At 34.2% G+C, this 16,133-nt stretch overlaps 1 protein-coding gene across 3 annotated transcripts in view; it reads left to right on the plus strand.

The window, feature by feature from the left end:
* Nucleotides 1-10,095, plus strand: part of LOC308664947 (neuropilin and tolloid-like protein 1) — a gene marked incomplete at both ends in the record, with an annotated part of 84,098 nt that extends 74,003 nt beyond the window's left edge. The window contains 2 exons of one of the 3 annotated variants that reach the window (XM_081322500.1): nucleotides 4,964-5,522; nucleotides 10,056-10,095. In XM_081322500.1, coding sequence (XP_081178626.1) covers nucleotides 4,964-5,522; nucleotides 10,056-10,095 — 599 coding nt within the window. Of the gene's footprint in view, nucleotides 1-4,963; nucleotides 6,495-7,012; nucleotides 7,074-10,055 lie in introns of those variants that run through there. The other 2 variants (XM_081322499.1, XM_081322498.1) reach the window with 2 other exon arrangements.
* Between the last annotated feature and the right edge of the window lie 6,038 nt (nucleotides 10,096-16,133).

Genomic DNA, 16,133 nt, shown 5'->3' on the forward strand with positions numbered 1-16,133 from the left:
TTTACTTTAATTATTTGAAACTGACTGAATATTTTCATGCTTTTTGATGAATGCATAAAATTGTATATTACCTAGTTCTAAAATTTGTTAGAACTTGTTTCAAAAGTTATTACAAAATAAATAGAACATTGAATACCTAGAGTGAAAAAGTCCAATACATTCTCTGGAAAAGATAAATTGTTGGACTTTGATCAGCATTTGGATAGAGAAATTCTATCACTTGGGTTCCTCTTTTTGTTAATGGTAGTTAATATCCAGTGTTTGTGAAAATATAAACATTATTATTAAAAGAGCACTCACAATATAAACTCACAGTTATCGTGAGACACATGTATTATAAAGGGCTGATTTGTGAAATTGCAATGCTTCAAGCTCTTTAGGGCTATATGGGACAAAACCAGAGCATTGGCATGTGAAAAGTAGAATATATAACACCATAACAACGTGTGAAAAGTAAAAACATCCATCCCTTCTATGTGTGTGTCTTGAATGTGAATAGTAAAATGTATACACTTGTCCTTGTGTAAACCTGCCTTTGTTTCATGAGAAAATAACTCAAAAACAGCAAAACAACTCATTTCTTTGCCTTGTTTTGGGAAATAAAGCCAAATGTTTCTTAAGATAAAATTCCAACTTCCAATGACAGTTAACTCTATTATACCATGTCTAAGTGGAATTTTGTACAATTCATTGGTTTCTAATGTGAAAAAAATGAAATCAGAACTAGAGTTCAAGTTCAAGCTTTACAGCACAGTTTGATTACAATTGTTTGCCCATAGTCCTCTAGATTTGCAGATTTCTGTAGCTGTATTTGTCTTCATTATAAAGAGTAAGAGGGATCATTTATTGCAGCAACAGCTTCCATGGTTATTATGCCTTTGAAAGCTTTTTTGGAGAGTGGTAAAGAATATAGGACATTATTCATTTAGGAAGAAATGGAAAAAGCTTGCAAAATGCTTCGCCTTAACTCAAAGCCAGCATAATGAGCCAGACAGAAGAAATGTAATTCGAACAGAAGATTTTAAAATGGCAAATAATCTCTCAGCAAGACAGTTATAATTTTATGTTTTCTTTGTTGTAAATGCAAATAATCTATTCACTAATTGATAGTTTTAAGTGCCTGAATGATTGTGATAGCTATTAGATAGCTTTCTTCCATGCCTAATATCTAACTGTTCAATATTAATGTTATGAGAAGGACAGCAGATCCATATCAATGTCTGATGTGGTTTGCTGCTTCTGTTCTACCTGTATCTTCCCAGAAAGTGTAGCTGGCCCACACATTTAGAATTCTACATAAAGTACCTATCTATGCATGATTGTGAATTTGACTCAGATGTTTGATTCAATTAAAAGATAAGGACTTGGGCAATCATGTGATATACAGTTTTACTGTTCTTTTCAACAAGTTAGTTTCCTTTGGGCAATTAATGAGTGAAGACTTGCCAATCAGCCCTTCGCTTTTTTACCTTCTTCTGTTCAAAAGTGGTGCTGACAATATTTATATATCATTATGAAACAGATGAAATAAGAACAGATTAATTTTTACCATCAAATGCTGCAGGCCACTGGATTATGAAGAGCATTTCCAAATATGCCACTGATCAGAAGTAAAAGTCCCTGCTAGCAAGAAAGAAGCAATCCGTATTTATTCTGAATATCAATGTTATTTCAAAGCTTTCTCTCTGTCTCCTTGGGATACTAAGATGAATAAAATCTCAAAGCATATTCATGGCATGCTAGGATAAGTGGCAAATCATCAGCGTATTACTAATTTTAATTAAGTGCAATATAAAAAGGACAGGGTAATTTTTTCATTGAAGAGTTTTGAATCCCAATCCTGGATTGTTTCTGAACTATATTAGTTCTTTAGTTGCATTTAGAGAAGATTTGAGAGGGATGGCTTTTATGGTAAGTTTTTGGAAGAGTTCTTTTAGAAACAAAAATGTCAAAGAATGGCTGAATTCTTCTCCAGAAAGGTTGAGCAGTACTGACAACAGTGCAGGATAACACAGGCAAAACCCTTTTCAGAAGCTATTACATGTGGCCCATAATGGAGAAAAGTTGGATAGTTCTAATAGAAATAAGTAGATTTTGCTTTTCCCAATTAATCCTGAGACCCTCCAGTACTCGATGGTACTGCCTGCTTCACTTTATGGGAAATTGTCTGTATTAATCTCTGTAATGTACTTAAGAATAAAACTATTAGAATTAATAGAAAAGACAAGCACACTTGTATCTTACCAACATTTATTTTCCATTGGCCATTCAGATGCTTCTAAGAAAGTTACAAACAAGGCATACAAACAAGTATACAAGATTATTTCCTATCCTTTCTAAATATATAGTCTAAAATGAAACAGGTAGGGACATAAACTCTTAATATACAATTAGTAGAATGGAATTCAGAAAGAAGCATCAATTTCATACTGTAGGCAGAAGACATATGAGTGTCTTGATAGTTACATGTGTTGAAGCATCTGACTGGCCATGACTGTAAATTGTGGTTCATCTAGACTGACTCTTGATCTAATCCAATGAACAATAAAACAAGCAAATAAATCTATAGCAATTCCTTTAGCTTTATCTAGGTTTTTTGGGGGGTGGAGGGGAGGGAGTCTGTAGAGCTAACTCTATTGAGCTCTAAAAAACACCTCTAAAAACTTTTTGTATTTTTGTACAAAACAGTAGAAAACTGCTACATAACTTTGTGTCTATGTGCCATATATGCATATAACATATGCCTTCAGTGTCTCTGTTCAATATTGTATGAACCACATAAGTTTTATGAACATACAGCTGTTTATGCATCGACTTCCATGTAAGCTTGTGTCATCAAGGAAAGTGTTTCAGTTTGAAGGACTACTTTAAGTCTAATGATATCAACTTCCTTTCAGCCATTTGTACATTCAAAATAAAGGCAAGAATGCTTCAGTTTCCAACTAAGCTATAACTCAAAGTAGTGAGAGATTATCGACAATACTCATATAGTGAATGTTCCATTTTCATAATGCTTCATGAGTGTATGGAGGCTATAGAACTGGGAGGTACAGATTTCTTTGAGTAGGGAAAGTTTTAGTCTCATTTTTCAGGGGCTGGCTATATCTTCATCATGAAATCTGATTCTCTAGTCCTCCAAACTGAAACTTTCCTCGATGACACATTGCCCCAAAATCCTCAGTGATAAATTCATAGTTTCTTAGGTTAATACATCTGCCTTCTATTGGCAACCACTCCTTTGGACTTTACTCCTGGTGCGCAATCTGTTTTTTTCTCTCTGAGAAATATCCATTTGAGATGATGGCTTCTTTCAGCTCCTCAGCTAGACTTTGCTGAAAACTCTTCCATATACTTTAGCTTTACAAAATAGATAGATAGATAGATAGATAGATAGATAGATAGATAGATAGATAGACAGACAGACAGACAGACAGACAGACAGACAGACAGACAGACAGACAGACGATCGAACCCCTGGTTTAGACAAAAATTAAGGCAACAGTTGATTGCTCAACATGCAAATGATTTTTATATCCTCAAGGACATCAACCTGTAATTTATTTTATGTATATTCACATAAGAATTATTTCTGGCCTGGGAACCACTCATTCCTCTTACTCAACTCAGCTCTCTTAGCTAGCCTTAAAAAAAGTAGGAAATAACTAATAATTTTAAAATAACTAATAATTTGATCTAACTGATGTCAGTTTATAGACAAAAATGTCTTTTAGAATAAATCTTGGCAGTATTAGGACTCAGTTTCTGTATAGTAATCATAGTATTATGGCTAGTAGAACATAGTAAATAAAATTCATGTTATTAGAATAAGTCTGTGACAAGAAGTCTATGAATATTATCCTTTTGTATCTTGGATGGTGATTTGTGTTCATAAATCTTGGAAATAATCTTATTAAAAGAGGTACACTATATACATAAAGTACATATTTCTTCTTAAAAATATATTTATAATAATTTTTGCTTTTTCTCCTGAGACACATAATTGATAACTAATAGCAATACTTTAAAAAATATTATGGTTGGGTAACATTGAATGTCAGTGATAGGGAAGCTTTTATGTTAAAATTTTCCATAAATCAACATTAGACCAACTTTGATTCAATTCAAATTGAAAAATCAAGGTTCAAAGATGTTATACTTCCTTTTTAACTCTGTACATTAAGATATCAATGCAAACCTGTTTGATCTACTTTCAGATTCTAGGACCAGTTTTTTAAAAAAAGATTTGTCTATAGATATAATGGGAAACTTCATCCCACCTGCAGTTGTTTTATTTTGGAGCAGAATGGAATGAACATTCCAATGCCTACTAAGGAAAAGATAATTAAATTTTCAGTCTGAGAACCAGATTATTATTTTAGGGAATTAATGATAAAAGGTTAGCTATCCTGTCTTGGGGATGTCACCATAATGGAGAAGTTTGGAAAATCTCTCGTTGCACTTTCAAGGATTTGGTTAAATAGAAAAAAAAGCTTAGGTTTCATCAGATTGCACAAAATGACATTATACCACCAATTTTGTTATTTTGTTTGTATTTTAAAATACTTGATTTGTTCTTTACACAAATGCAAATTATAATTCACAGAAAATGACTTCTGACTATAGAATGACTGTATATCCGAACAGTTGAGGTTTTTAAGGCTGGAGCAAATCCTTGGAATTGAATTCAGTCTCTGATCAGCAAAATGCTATCCTGCCATAAAATTCTGTGTTTCTTGTATTCTTTGTTATATCAGTCTTCAGATATATTGGGACATAATTATCAAAGTGTCCAGGACTATAGCCATGAAATCTATTGAAACTTGCAATTGCAACGCGTCTGGACAGGTTTGGAAAGATTGAGAAAGAATCATCATGGTAACAGTCCATAAAACTAAATGGTCATTTAAAAAAAAGTGGATTTTAATTTTCTCTTTTATTTTTTATTCCCCTTCCCATCTCACAGAGAAGACAAAAGCCAGCTTGTGGGACCAGCTTACAAATACCAGTGGGACAATCATTGGGGTGACTTCCTGCATTGTGATCCTCCTTATCATCATCTCTGTAATAGTCCAGATCAAACAGCCTCGTAAAAGATTTGTCCAGAAGAAAGCAGACTTTGATCAAACAGTATTCCAAGAGGTCTTTGAGCCTCCTCATTATGAGCTATGTACTCTCAGAGGGACAGGGACTTCAGTGGACCTTGCAGATCTTGCAGATGACTTTGAGAATTATCATAAACTCCGTAGGTCATCTTCGAAATGCATTCATGACCACCACTGTGGATCACAATTATCTAGCACTAAGGGCAGCCATAGTAATCTTAGCACAAGAGATACACCAATCTTGACAGAAATTCAACCCCAGCCTGCAAAGCCCCTTATCCAGCCTATGAACAGAAGAAACATCCTTGTCATGAAGCATAGCTACTCACAAGATGCTGCAGATGTGTGTGAGATAGATGAAATTGAAGAGGTACCAACCACAAGTCACAGGCTCTCCAGACATGATAAAGCTGTTCAGCGGTCAGTATCAATAGATTTTTGATGGAAGACTTTTGCATGAAGACTGGGTTCAGCTCTATTTTCTATCTATTTATTTTTTCTAATATGCATACCCGTTTACAGTCCAATCATTGTTCATGAGCTATCATTCTTCTTTTTCCAGGATGCATTTATGCACGGTGGAGGAAGGAGTTTGATGGAAAGGGGGTGGTGGAGGAGAAGATCCTTGCTAAGAATCCAAAATTGTCCTCATTTATATTTTTAGGCATTTACTAGAACTTCTAGTCCAATCCATGGCAGTATTCCCTGGCAATTTTTGGCAGATGAAAATAGGTTCTTTCTATTTATATTTACCTGCTATTTGGCATAAAGTAGGCCATGGAGACCATTATGGTACCATATATATTATGGAAAATTCTAATTGCAAATATCCCATTGCCTGTCTGATTTCATTTTTTTCTTTTGTTTGCTTGTTTTTTTTTATTTTTCTAATACTATTCTATCATCAAAAATTGTCTATTCTATTTTCAGGAGTGGTATGGTATCTTATTATTTTAATTTCATTAAATATAAAAATGTATGAAAGAGTGGATAGACTTTCCCACCAAAGACACTTGATTAAATTAAGGGCAGTTTTCTTTGAAAAATCAGCATGCAGAGCTGTTTTCTTAGAGTTTGAATGTAATATGTTGTCCTTCCAAATTGTAGGGAGAGATAAATCAATCAGAAAATCCCCTCGTCTTTCATGTTTCTTTTATATAGCAAAACACAATATTTTGAAATATGGTGATATTTGTAGTTGATCTATCATTACTTGTCTTGTTTATTTGTGATTTAGACTAGGGAATAATTTTTATGCTTTAACTTGATATTCTTTTAGATTTGCTTATTTAAAAAAAACATAGAGCAGAAGCTTTCTAAATCAACTCTGGCAGAATTACTGTTTCAAAGAAAATTATGGGGACTCTTTTGCTGTGAAATGCGCCCCGCATGCTTGTTAATAAAAATGCTTAAATATGAATTGGAAAATATTTACATGCAATGTACTTGGAAATTGCCAGAAAAGTTGTGATAGGTTTAGGCTTCACACACATATATTTTATTATTCTCCATATTGTTGTGTTCATGTGTTCCATAATCTACATAAAAGCTATCCATTCCTCTACAGGAGGAATAAAACAAGTTAAATTGCTGGATACAGCTGTGTGATTGGAGCCCCATTATTATTATTTTGTCCGCATTGCTTGATATATCCCTCCTCACTGCAAACACCCCAATCCCAAATTCTCGGAGCACTTTGTTAACTAAGCCATTTTAATGGACTAATTTTAGAGGGTTGATAAATTTAATAAGAGCATTTTTATTGCCTACCAGCCTACCAGTTTTAGGTATCTTAAATTAATTTGACCTGAATCTTTAAATGTGCTTCAGTAAAGAATGTATATGCATGTATTTCTTTTTTTTCCTATGCAAACATTATTATGTTGAATGAAATAGCCATAACATTCCAGGTTCTGCCTCATTGGGTCTCTAAACAAACATGAATCTGAGTACAACACAACTAGGGTGTAAAAGACAACTGAAGGTAAGTGAACTAATATATTGTTCCCAATTCACCATTCCTGCATTCCATTTATTTTCTTGGAAAAAAAAATCTGAGATCTTTTTATAATTTGTTTTTTTGTGGTTGTGTGTTTTGGCTTGTTTGAAAAATGTGGCTAATCCCTGAATGTACAAAGAATTTAAAAGGGTTTGCTGTAATTTCAATAACACATATAACTTATTCAGTCACTTTCCTCAATTCCATTATAACATCCTGCAAAATACTATTCAGAATTTTAAGTTTGATTTTTAAGGTTTGGCGTGACCATTCACTTTGATTGTTACTCTTTTAAAATCCAGGGTTTAAAATGTTTCGAAAGGTAATAACTTCCATCCTGATACACATTATAGGAAAATAGAGAACCTAGGATGCTGAGCTTGTCGATCAGAAGATCGGCAGTCCGGCGGGTCGAATCCCGAGTGCCGCGTAACAGAGTGAGCGCCTGTTACTCGTCCCAGCTTCTGCCAACCTAGCAGTTCGAAAGCACGTAAAAAATGCAAGTAGAAAAATAGGGACCACTACGGTGGGAAGGTAACAGCGTTCCGTGCGCCTTTGGCGTCTAGTCATGCCAGCCACATGACCACGGAGACGTCCTCGGACAAGCGCTGGCTCTTCGGCTTTGAAACGGAGATGAGCACCGGCCCCTAGAGTCGGAAACGACTAGCACGCATGTGCGGGGGAACCTTTACCTTTTTGATTGTCATAATTGATGGCATGCTTATTTTGAGAAAGTTGAATTAATGTGCAGATGATTTCTTATTGATCCTCACAATACACTGAAGCTGGTTTTACTTAAAGCCTATTGGCCATCTTCATGAAGTAGGAGTTTGAACTTGTTTCTTATTGAAATCCTTGAACTCTTTTTCATTTTTCCATTCTCCATGATATCCTTGTTAGGTATTTATTTTGAGTATTATGAGTGGCACTTACTGATGCATTATGTACTCACCCAACAATATACAACCACATTTGGCTATAGTCCAAGATCTTTAGGCAAAAAACACAGTTTATTTCTTTTTTATTTAATTCCATTTATATCCCGCCCTTCTCCGAAGACTCAGGGCGGCTTACAAGCTTAGCAGTAGCCTTCATTCTATGTATATGCCTGCTTATTAGGGCTTTCGCCCCCCCCAAGCGCCATTATTACAAAGTCAGCTTAATTGTCCCCAACAATCTGGGTCCTCATTTTACCTACCTCGGAAGGATGGAAGGCTGAGTCAACCTTGAGCCTGGTGGGACTCGAACCTGCACTAATTGCAGGCAGCTGGTGTTACTTAAGGAGGCATTACATCTAATTAAAATAAATTAATATAATAGATTTAATAAATTCTTTGTCCCTATAAATGTAATAATTTTGCCCTATGTCACTTTGCAAAGCACAAGTTGGTGGCATTTTTGGTTCATACCCAAGGTTTTGGAGGATGCCTGTAACCCCAGGAGTTCAGGTTTCACATGATTCGTGGCTGTTGAAAAGATGAAGGAAACAAGAATCTGTAACTAAATGTCTGACTTGGGTAATAAACCACAAAGGAAGTGCAGAAAATTAATTTCTGAGACCCATCAGGAAAACCATCCAATGTCTTATTCCTGATGTCAAAGTAGAACTGATCCTACTTCTCATTGTGCTGTACACAAGTGGAAATCAGGCTGTTTGATTAATACCACTTAAATGCACTGCCAGATTATGATATGAAAGCATTGTACTGTGTTTTCAGCAAGTACTTATGATATCAGGGAATGACTTAGGAAGCATTTTCCATGTGAAAATGTAACTCGTTTCATTTATACAATCTTGCTGTTTTATTTTGCTAGCAAGAAATATATTTTCTTGAAAGGTTCAAAAAGGGTTTATATTTTTGTCCTTTAATTTTTCCACAATTAGCATATTGACTTTCTGCTCAAAACCATACCTGAAATGCCACAAAATCCATTATTTTAAGTTTTCAGGGGAATTCTATATATTTAGTTCCCCCTATTGAAAATAAATCTAGGAGATCAGCGTACACTTCAGAGGTAGCATATGTAGAATATGTAGGCATTTTCAAACTTATGTGTATTAAGTGAAGTTTCACATTGTGGTTATCGCTGAACAGTAAGATACACCTAGAGGCATATTTGGAGGAAGGAAGGTGTGAAAGCCATTGTTTCATACATGCCAAAATGAAAAATGTTTAATTTTAGTGCTCCTGATCATTGTGAAAAGACCTTTCCATTATTTTTTAAAGCTTGGCTGAGGATTTAAGTTTATTTGTGTTTAATTTATTTTTATTTGAAATATATTTTATTTGAAAACTGATTAATAGTGGTAGCTAAAGCTATAGCTTTCTTTTATACATTTATATTAGTTTGTCTGCATCTACTGTATATGCTCTATTTTTACATGTGAATTTATGTGTGTATGTCTGTAGACATATATATATATACAAACACAAACATACACCTATTAAAAAAATTCTTCTTGCCCTTGGCCAATGAGTCTGCTCAGTGGTCAGCTGTTCATCCCTTTCTCTAAATTATTGTGCTCATAAGTGTTATTTTATCCAAATTCTAATCACCAGAACTGATATTCTATATGTGACATGGCTTCACATGTCTTTTTGCCCTCAGGTTGCCAATCACAAGTAGTTTTCTTGCTGCAACCCTTAAAAAAATCCTAACCCTTCCAATGGACAAAAACATTTGCTCCATCTTCTCTAGGTAGATCATTAAATCCCTATCAGTTGATGGATTGATGGATGGATGGAGTTTTGGGTCTAAAGTACAAAAGCAGACCTATATGAGCAATTTCCAGCAGAGAACCAGTTTCCAAATAAATCACATTTCTTTTCACGGTTGAATTCATGGTGTCTTATCAATGTAATATCTTTCTTATGGTACAGTATTTTACATATTGTGTGAAACAAGATTCTTTCCATTGAACCTGTTACATGTGTATTGTTTTCATTATGTAGACTGCTTGAGAATAGTGCATTCCGGGGTGATTTTGAATAGACAACAGTGACTTATGAAAGTATCAGCTCTGGAACTACAAGCTAGAGATGTTCTGGACTCCAATGAACTACTCCGGTTTCATGAAAAAAAATACCATCAGTCAATAAGAAGCAAAATTAATGAATGGCAATAAGACCCTTATTACTATATTTATTATTGTAATCATATTTTTCTTTTATATTATTTATTTTATTATTTGATTACAAAGAAAAGTTATCCACTTTCAGGAACAAATGATTAAATCAGGTATTTATGAATTCCATAACCACTTCAACAGAAATATCAGTTGAAAACGTATCTAATAATGTGGCAGAAGGTCACACTGAGAAATTGATCTGCATGTATGTTGCTGAATATTTGATTCGGCAAAAAAAAAGTTTGAGATTCATTGTAAAAAGCATGCATTCATACTTACTGCTATTCCAATTCATTTCTTTGTGTCATATGCTTGCTAATTGTAAGTTTTTTCTATAATGATACATAAAACAATGTATAATAATTTCTTAAACTGAGTTTTGCAGTAGTCTTTTATTTACTCTAGCATTTAGGTAAGGATTCATAATGGATTTATAGTACATTTGCTGGGTCACATCTTAAGTGTACAATGATGAATCTTTTTTAGTATCTGAAATTCTGAAAGTCATCTAGAAAGGGATCTCCAAACTTGGCAACTTTAAGACTTGTGGACTTCAACTCCCAGAATTCCTCAGTCAGCATACTGAAGTCCACAAGTCTTAAAGTTGCCAAGTTTGAAGAGCCCTGATCTAGAAAGGAATGAAGCAGGTACAAATAAATACTGAACTTATCTTTAATTTCTCCCAAAAAACCCCAAGTAAGATGAGATTTCTGTAGTATCTTTGTTTTTGTGTTATTTCTGTACTATCTGTACTTTTCTGATAGATTACGTTAGGAATAATGTGTGTTGTCAATACCTTTCCTTATGAATTACAGAATTCACATGCCATTTGGTGAACATTTCTGTCTCAGTGTTGAATAACAATTTTGGTAGAACTTTTATTTAACCATTCCAAATGTTGCATAAGAAGCTCTTTATTCACTTTATCAGTGTGACATATTATCTGAAATATTGAAAGTTTAAAAACTGAAGTTCACAGATGTTGAAATCTCAGAATCATTGTGGTTTTTGAAAGGTGCACACCAATGGGTGACAGCTCTCAGATTCAAATTAAAACTGATGATAAATTATCAAGTATTGTAAATTGCTAAATGTAGTCCAGTGTTGAAAGTTATTATAGATTAATTGCAATTATTTAATATTTGTAATTTTTTAAAGTAAATTTCTATTACCTCGAATAACATATATTTTAATGTGTACTTTGGAGTAACTACTTTTATAAATGAAGCAGTTGAGTAAAAAGTGTTTCCCTCACTGGCTTAAAAGAACAGAAGGCATTCAAAATAACTTTAAAAATATATATTCACAAACAAATCTCATGAAATTCATTGGCACTACTCTTAAAGTCTGTGACATGTGATTATGCTTCCAGTATAGAGTAGCAGTTACGCTGTATGAGGAAAGAACAGATTGTTTTATATTTTTGTGTATTTATGCAAATCTTATTAGCAGTAACATTGACTTAGATTTTGAAGCTTCTACTGCAAAGAAACCCCTCTTTTAAATAGTCAGTTCCCTTGCATTTAAATTGAACAATGCATAGATCGGTGAAGTGGGGAGTTAAGGAGTTATTGGAAATCTTGGAATAATACAAAAGTGCACTTTATCTTTCTGGTGGGCTGTGATTATCACTATTAAGTGTTTAAAATGTATGGCCTCACTTATTACAAGTCTTGGATGCTATGTTGTGTCATGAAAGATGACTACAATGTGAAGAGAAGTTTCCTTGAGTTTGATTCAATAAGCTAAGCTCTCATTGTAAAAAGAACAAACATCAAACTCATTTCATCGATGCTCCTCTAATTTGCTCTGGCTTCTCAAAAACCAGAGGAAATTTTTAATCATTCAGAATACTGCAAAGTCAAAGCAACAAGAAGACTTTGAGAGAAAAGACGCCAGATGCATTATCCTTTAATCAATTAAAGAAAGAGAAAGTCTCTTGTCTTCTGGACTGCAGGATAGCCTAATAAAGAATTTAAATGAAGATGTTTAAGTATGGTAAGTAGTTTCATCCATGCTCATGCATGTTTGTGCACTTTTTGTGGTGAGGGCTAACTTGACAATGAATGTTTAAACCCAATGGTATCTGAATTGTTTACAAAAACTTTGGCTTTATTTGGAAAAAAAATATGTAACCGGTGCAAACATGTTTTCATTATGATGCATTTACATGCCAACAGTATCTCAGATTAAAAAATACCTTTATATAAACAAAAGCCTTCTATAATTAACTAGTAGCTGATCATTGCTTAAAACTACATAAATAGATGAACCATCTGTAAATATAAGAAGGGCCTCCACCATAATCTTTGTTATCAGTTAGGATAATATTAAAGCAGCCAGCCATGTGGTTCTGTGGGATGATGTCTCACACAGATCAGTTTTTCTGCATCCATCTCCTGAGGTTTTTACTTCTCATTTCCATGGAACTTTCTATGACTTCTGGAAGCTACTAAGAACCCTGTTACCATACCTTTTGGTTTAACGAAAATTGTCCTGGTTTGGCACCTAGCTTCCAGCCTTGGCTGTAAGTAGAACCATACTAACTTGCAATAGAGAATTGTTGGTACAGACAATTTACAATGTTACAATTTACTCTCCCCTTCAGTTTGCACAGCCAGAGTAGAAGTGGATTGAAAAGGCTAAACTTGCAGTCTGGCCATTGCAATTCCACATGCAACAATGTCTATACAAGCAGCGGTTTAGCTATCTGTCAGAACTGACTCCCCCTTTGCCTGTAGTTTTGAAAGAGCATTAAAGTCTCCATTAGCCTGATGATCATGACCTGGTTTAGTTGAGCCGTGGTGGTGCTGTGGTTAGAATGCTGTATTGCAGGCTAATTCTGCAAACTGCCAACAGTTCAATTGTCACCAGCTCAAGGTTGATTCAGCCTTCCATCCTTCTGGGGTCAGTAAAAAGTGGGCCCAGATTGTTGGGGGCCTTATGCTGACTGTAAACCACTTAGAGAGGGCTGTAAATCACTGTGAATATAAGTTAAGTGCTATTGCTATTGCTTGGAAAAAGGAGAATGGTTATAATGTTTGATATTTCAAAGTAGTTCAAGTTTTGTCTAAGCATGCTGTTGTTTTGCAGCAGCAGTTTTAATTTTGTTTTGCTATAATCATCCAACTGCCTGAGTTTGCCATTACCAGTTTCATAAAGACCATTGTATTTAAGAAATGGGAAATTAATAAAACTAAAAACAATTATTTTTATTGCAGTGATATTATCCAAATTTGTTGGCTTAGCTTAAATATTAATTATAGCAAAATCCAATTTAAAAGTAAATTTTGACTGTGCGACTAATCAGGCTGATGTAAATCCTTTTGTGATAGATGTCTGTTTGTTACGTGCTACAGTGACCATTCTTCACAAATGGTTCTTGGTGGTGTTCTTATGAATTTCATATTAATTTTTGTTTCAAGGGAAGGACAAATTAGACTTTCACACTTATCATATTTGTGTGTTATGTTCTATCTCATTTTTCAGTCAGCATGCATTTTTAAAGTGCTCACAAAATTTGTATATGTTCTGCATATAAACTCTTTTAATATTTACTTTTTTAACAAATATTCTAAGGTCTTTTGTATTTTGTTTCTTCCAGTGTACATCACAGCAGTTGACAGGTGAAAAGTAAAGGATAATTAAATTACAGGTTGTGTATTAGTTTGTGAGATTACTCTTGGTCATATGAAAATATAAACCAAAGAAAAGTTGCCCATTAGTTTTTGTTTACTTTTATTTTTCAATATAATATGCATATGTTCACTTGGCATCAGCCAAGTTATGCATCTAGCAGACAAAAAGAACCAATGGCATAAATATGGCATTGCAAACCCTGAAGAGATAAGAGTATTAGTTGGATACTCTTCGTTGGAAAACTTTACACAACCTAAAATGTACAATTATTTATCCTCAGTGCTAATGCTACATATATCAATTCTCACTGATTATTAATACATTTGTTGGTTTCATCCACATGTCACAAGCAAGAAGAAGAATGGAAGGAAGAAATTGAACATCATAACTGTGCACCATAAATATGATAGGCTTTCCAGAAGTTCTTTTGCCCTTTAAAATATTCACCGGCAAAAATTCAGGGCTGTTCTTTATTGGGTTTATGTATCTGTTACTTTTCTCTACCCCATGCATTATTACAAGTATCCTTAAATGCAATTACAACAGTATCTATGGAGATTCTCAGTCATCCCGGTCATGCTTTTTCCATAAGTCAATATTCTCATGAACTGAAGAAGCTTCTTGGATGAGGAGCAAAATGTTTTCAAAGGAAAAAAAAAACCCAAGAAAGTCCAATTGCCTTTTGCAAATAACACCAATTACGGCAGTAACTCCTTGTTCTCACATCTTGCAACAAGGAATATTTGTTCTTCAATCTTCTCAAGTTATATTCCAACATCGGGTAAAAGATGAGATATAAACCTAACATATAAATAAATAACTCATAGTTCTGATGGTTGAGTAGAACACGGCATGTTCTTGGGTAACCGGGATGGTAGTGCTGCAACACCATTCATTACTGTTTTTGTTCAATAATATGCAAAGGAAGTATGTTGTCATATGAAAGGCCCACTCCTGGTAGCATTTCTTTTTTCAAGAATAAGATGGTGTGGATTTCTGCATTATAATCCCTTGACATTACTACGTAGTAGGAAATGAATCCTGCGGTCTCCACCATACGAAGATAGCATTTGGAATGAGACCCATTAAAATTGATCAGGAGAGTTAAAAAGAACAAATCAGCCCTCAGACACCAGTGCAGTGACTATATAGGCCCTGTGAAATAGTATAAAATCTGTCCCTCAGGTTACTCTTTGGGCTATAAATCTCCCTATTTGTTCTCCGCACAATCAGAACAGCATTAGCTATTAATAGGTCTTTTCAGAAAGAGTTATTCTAAAGACAAGAAAAGCCTTTATTTCTGGGCTATGTGATACTCTGCAAATTTACCTTCATTTGGCAATAAAGCATCTTTCATTGGCTGGATGCACAAGTCCCTCATGGATGAATTTTTCAACTTTATATAAGAGCACCAGCTGTTTGCTACAGGTAGCCCACAATTTACAGCCAATTGTTTAATAACTATGTGGAGTAATACCAGAATTTTCAAAGCTAGTCCTCAAAATTACAATTACTCTCGCTTCCTACAGTGATGTGATTGGATTTTGGGCACAGGGCAACCAAATTACATTTATAACTGGTTGCAAACTTCTGTGATCATGTGACCATGATATGAAACTTTTGTTTTTGCTATTTTCTGATAAAATGAAAAAAACACCATACATTGGTTATGCTGGATTCACTTAATGACCATGTGATTTCTTTTAACAACCACAGTGACTTTACAAAAATCTAGTCACGTGGTTAGGTTGCAACCTCTGACTTATGATCAAAATTGGTCATAGGTCAAGACTATATGTATATGCTTTTATGATGACTAGTGGTATATTCTAAATATTTTGAAATAAGTTTTCAAGGTTTGGTTATAACAGAAATTAGAGCTAAAATATATTTGACAGTTTCTGCTATGAAGGTAGGTTTTCCTGATAATCCATAAACTTCAGAGGGGATATGACAGACTGATCTTGTCAAGTAGCATTACCTCGTATCTACCATCTATGCTATGGAAATTCCATGTGTATGTTTTTTTCAATAAAATTACCTTTTCGTGTATATCTTTCAGTACTGATTGTTCATTTTATTATTCATGTTGATATATCCTTCAGGCCTGATCAGTTGTTGAACTTCAAATCCAACAAATTTCCCCCTTTTCCCTCTTCTTTCTACATTCTAATTCAGATTCTTTAAACAACTTGTTTGTTTTCCTACTTTTGCATTTTACAAAGTAAATATATTTATCCAGAACATTCTTTGTTGTGATTGT

This window comes from Vipera berus (genome assembly GCF_964194415.1).
Source record: "Vipera berus genome assembly, chromosome: 3".
Classification (NCBI taxonomy): Eukaryota; Metazoa; Chordata; class Lepidosauria; order Squamata; family Viperidae; genus Vipera; species Vipera berus.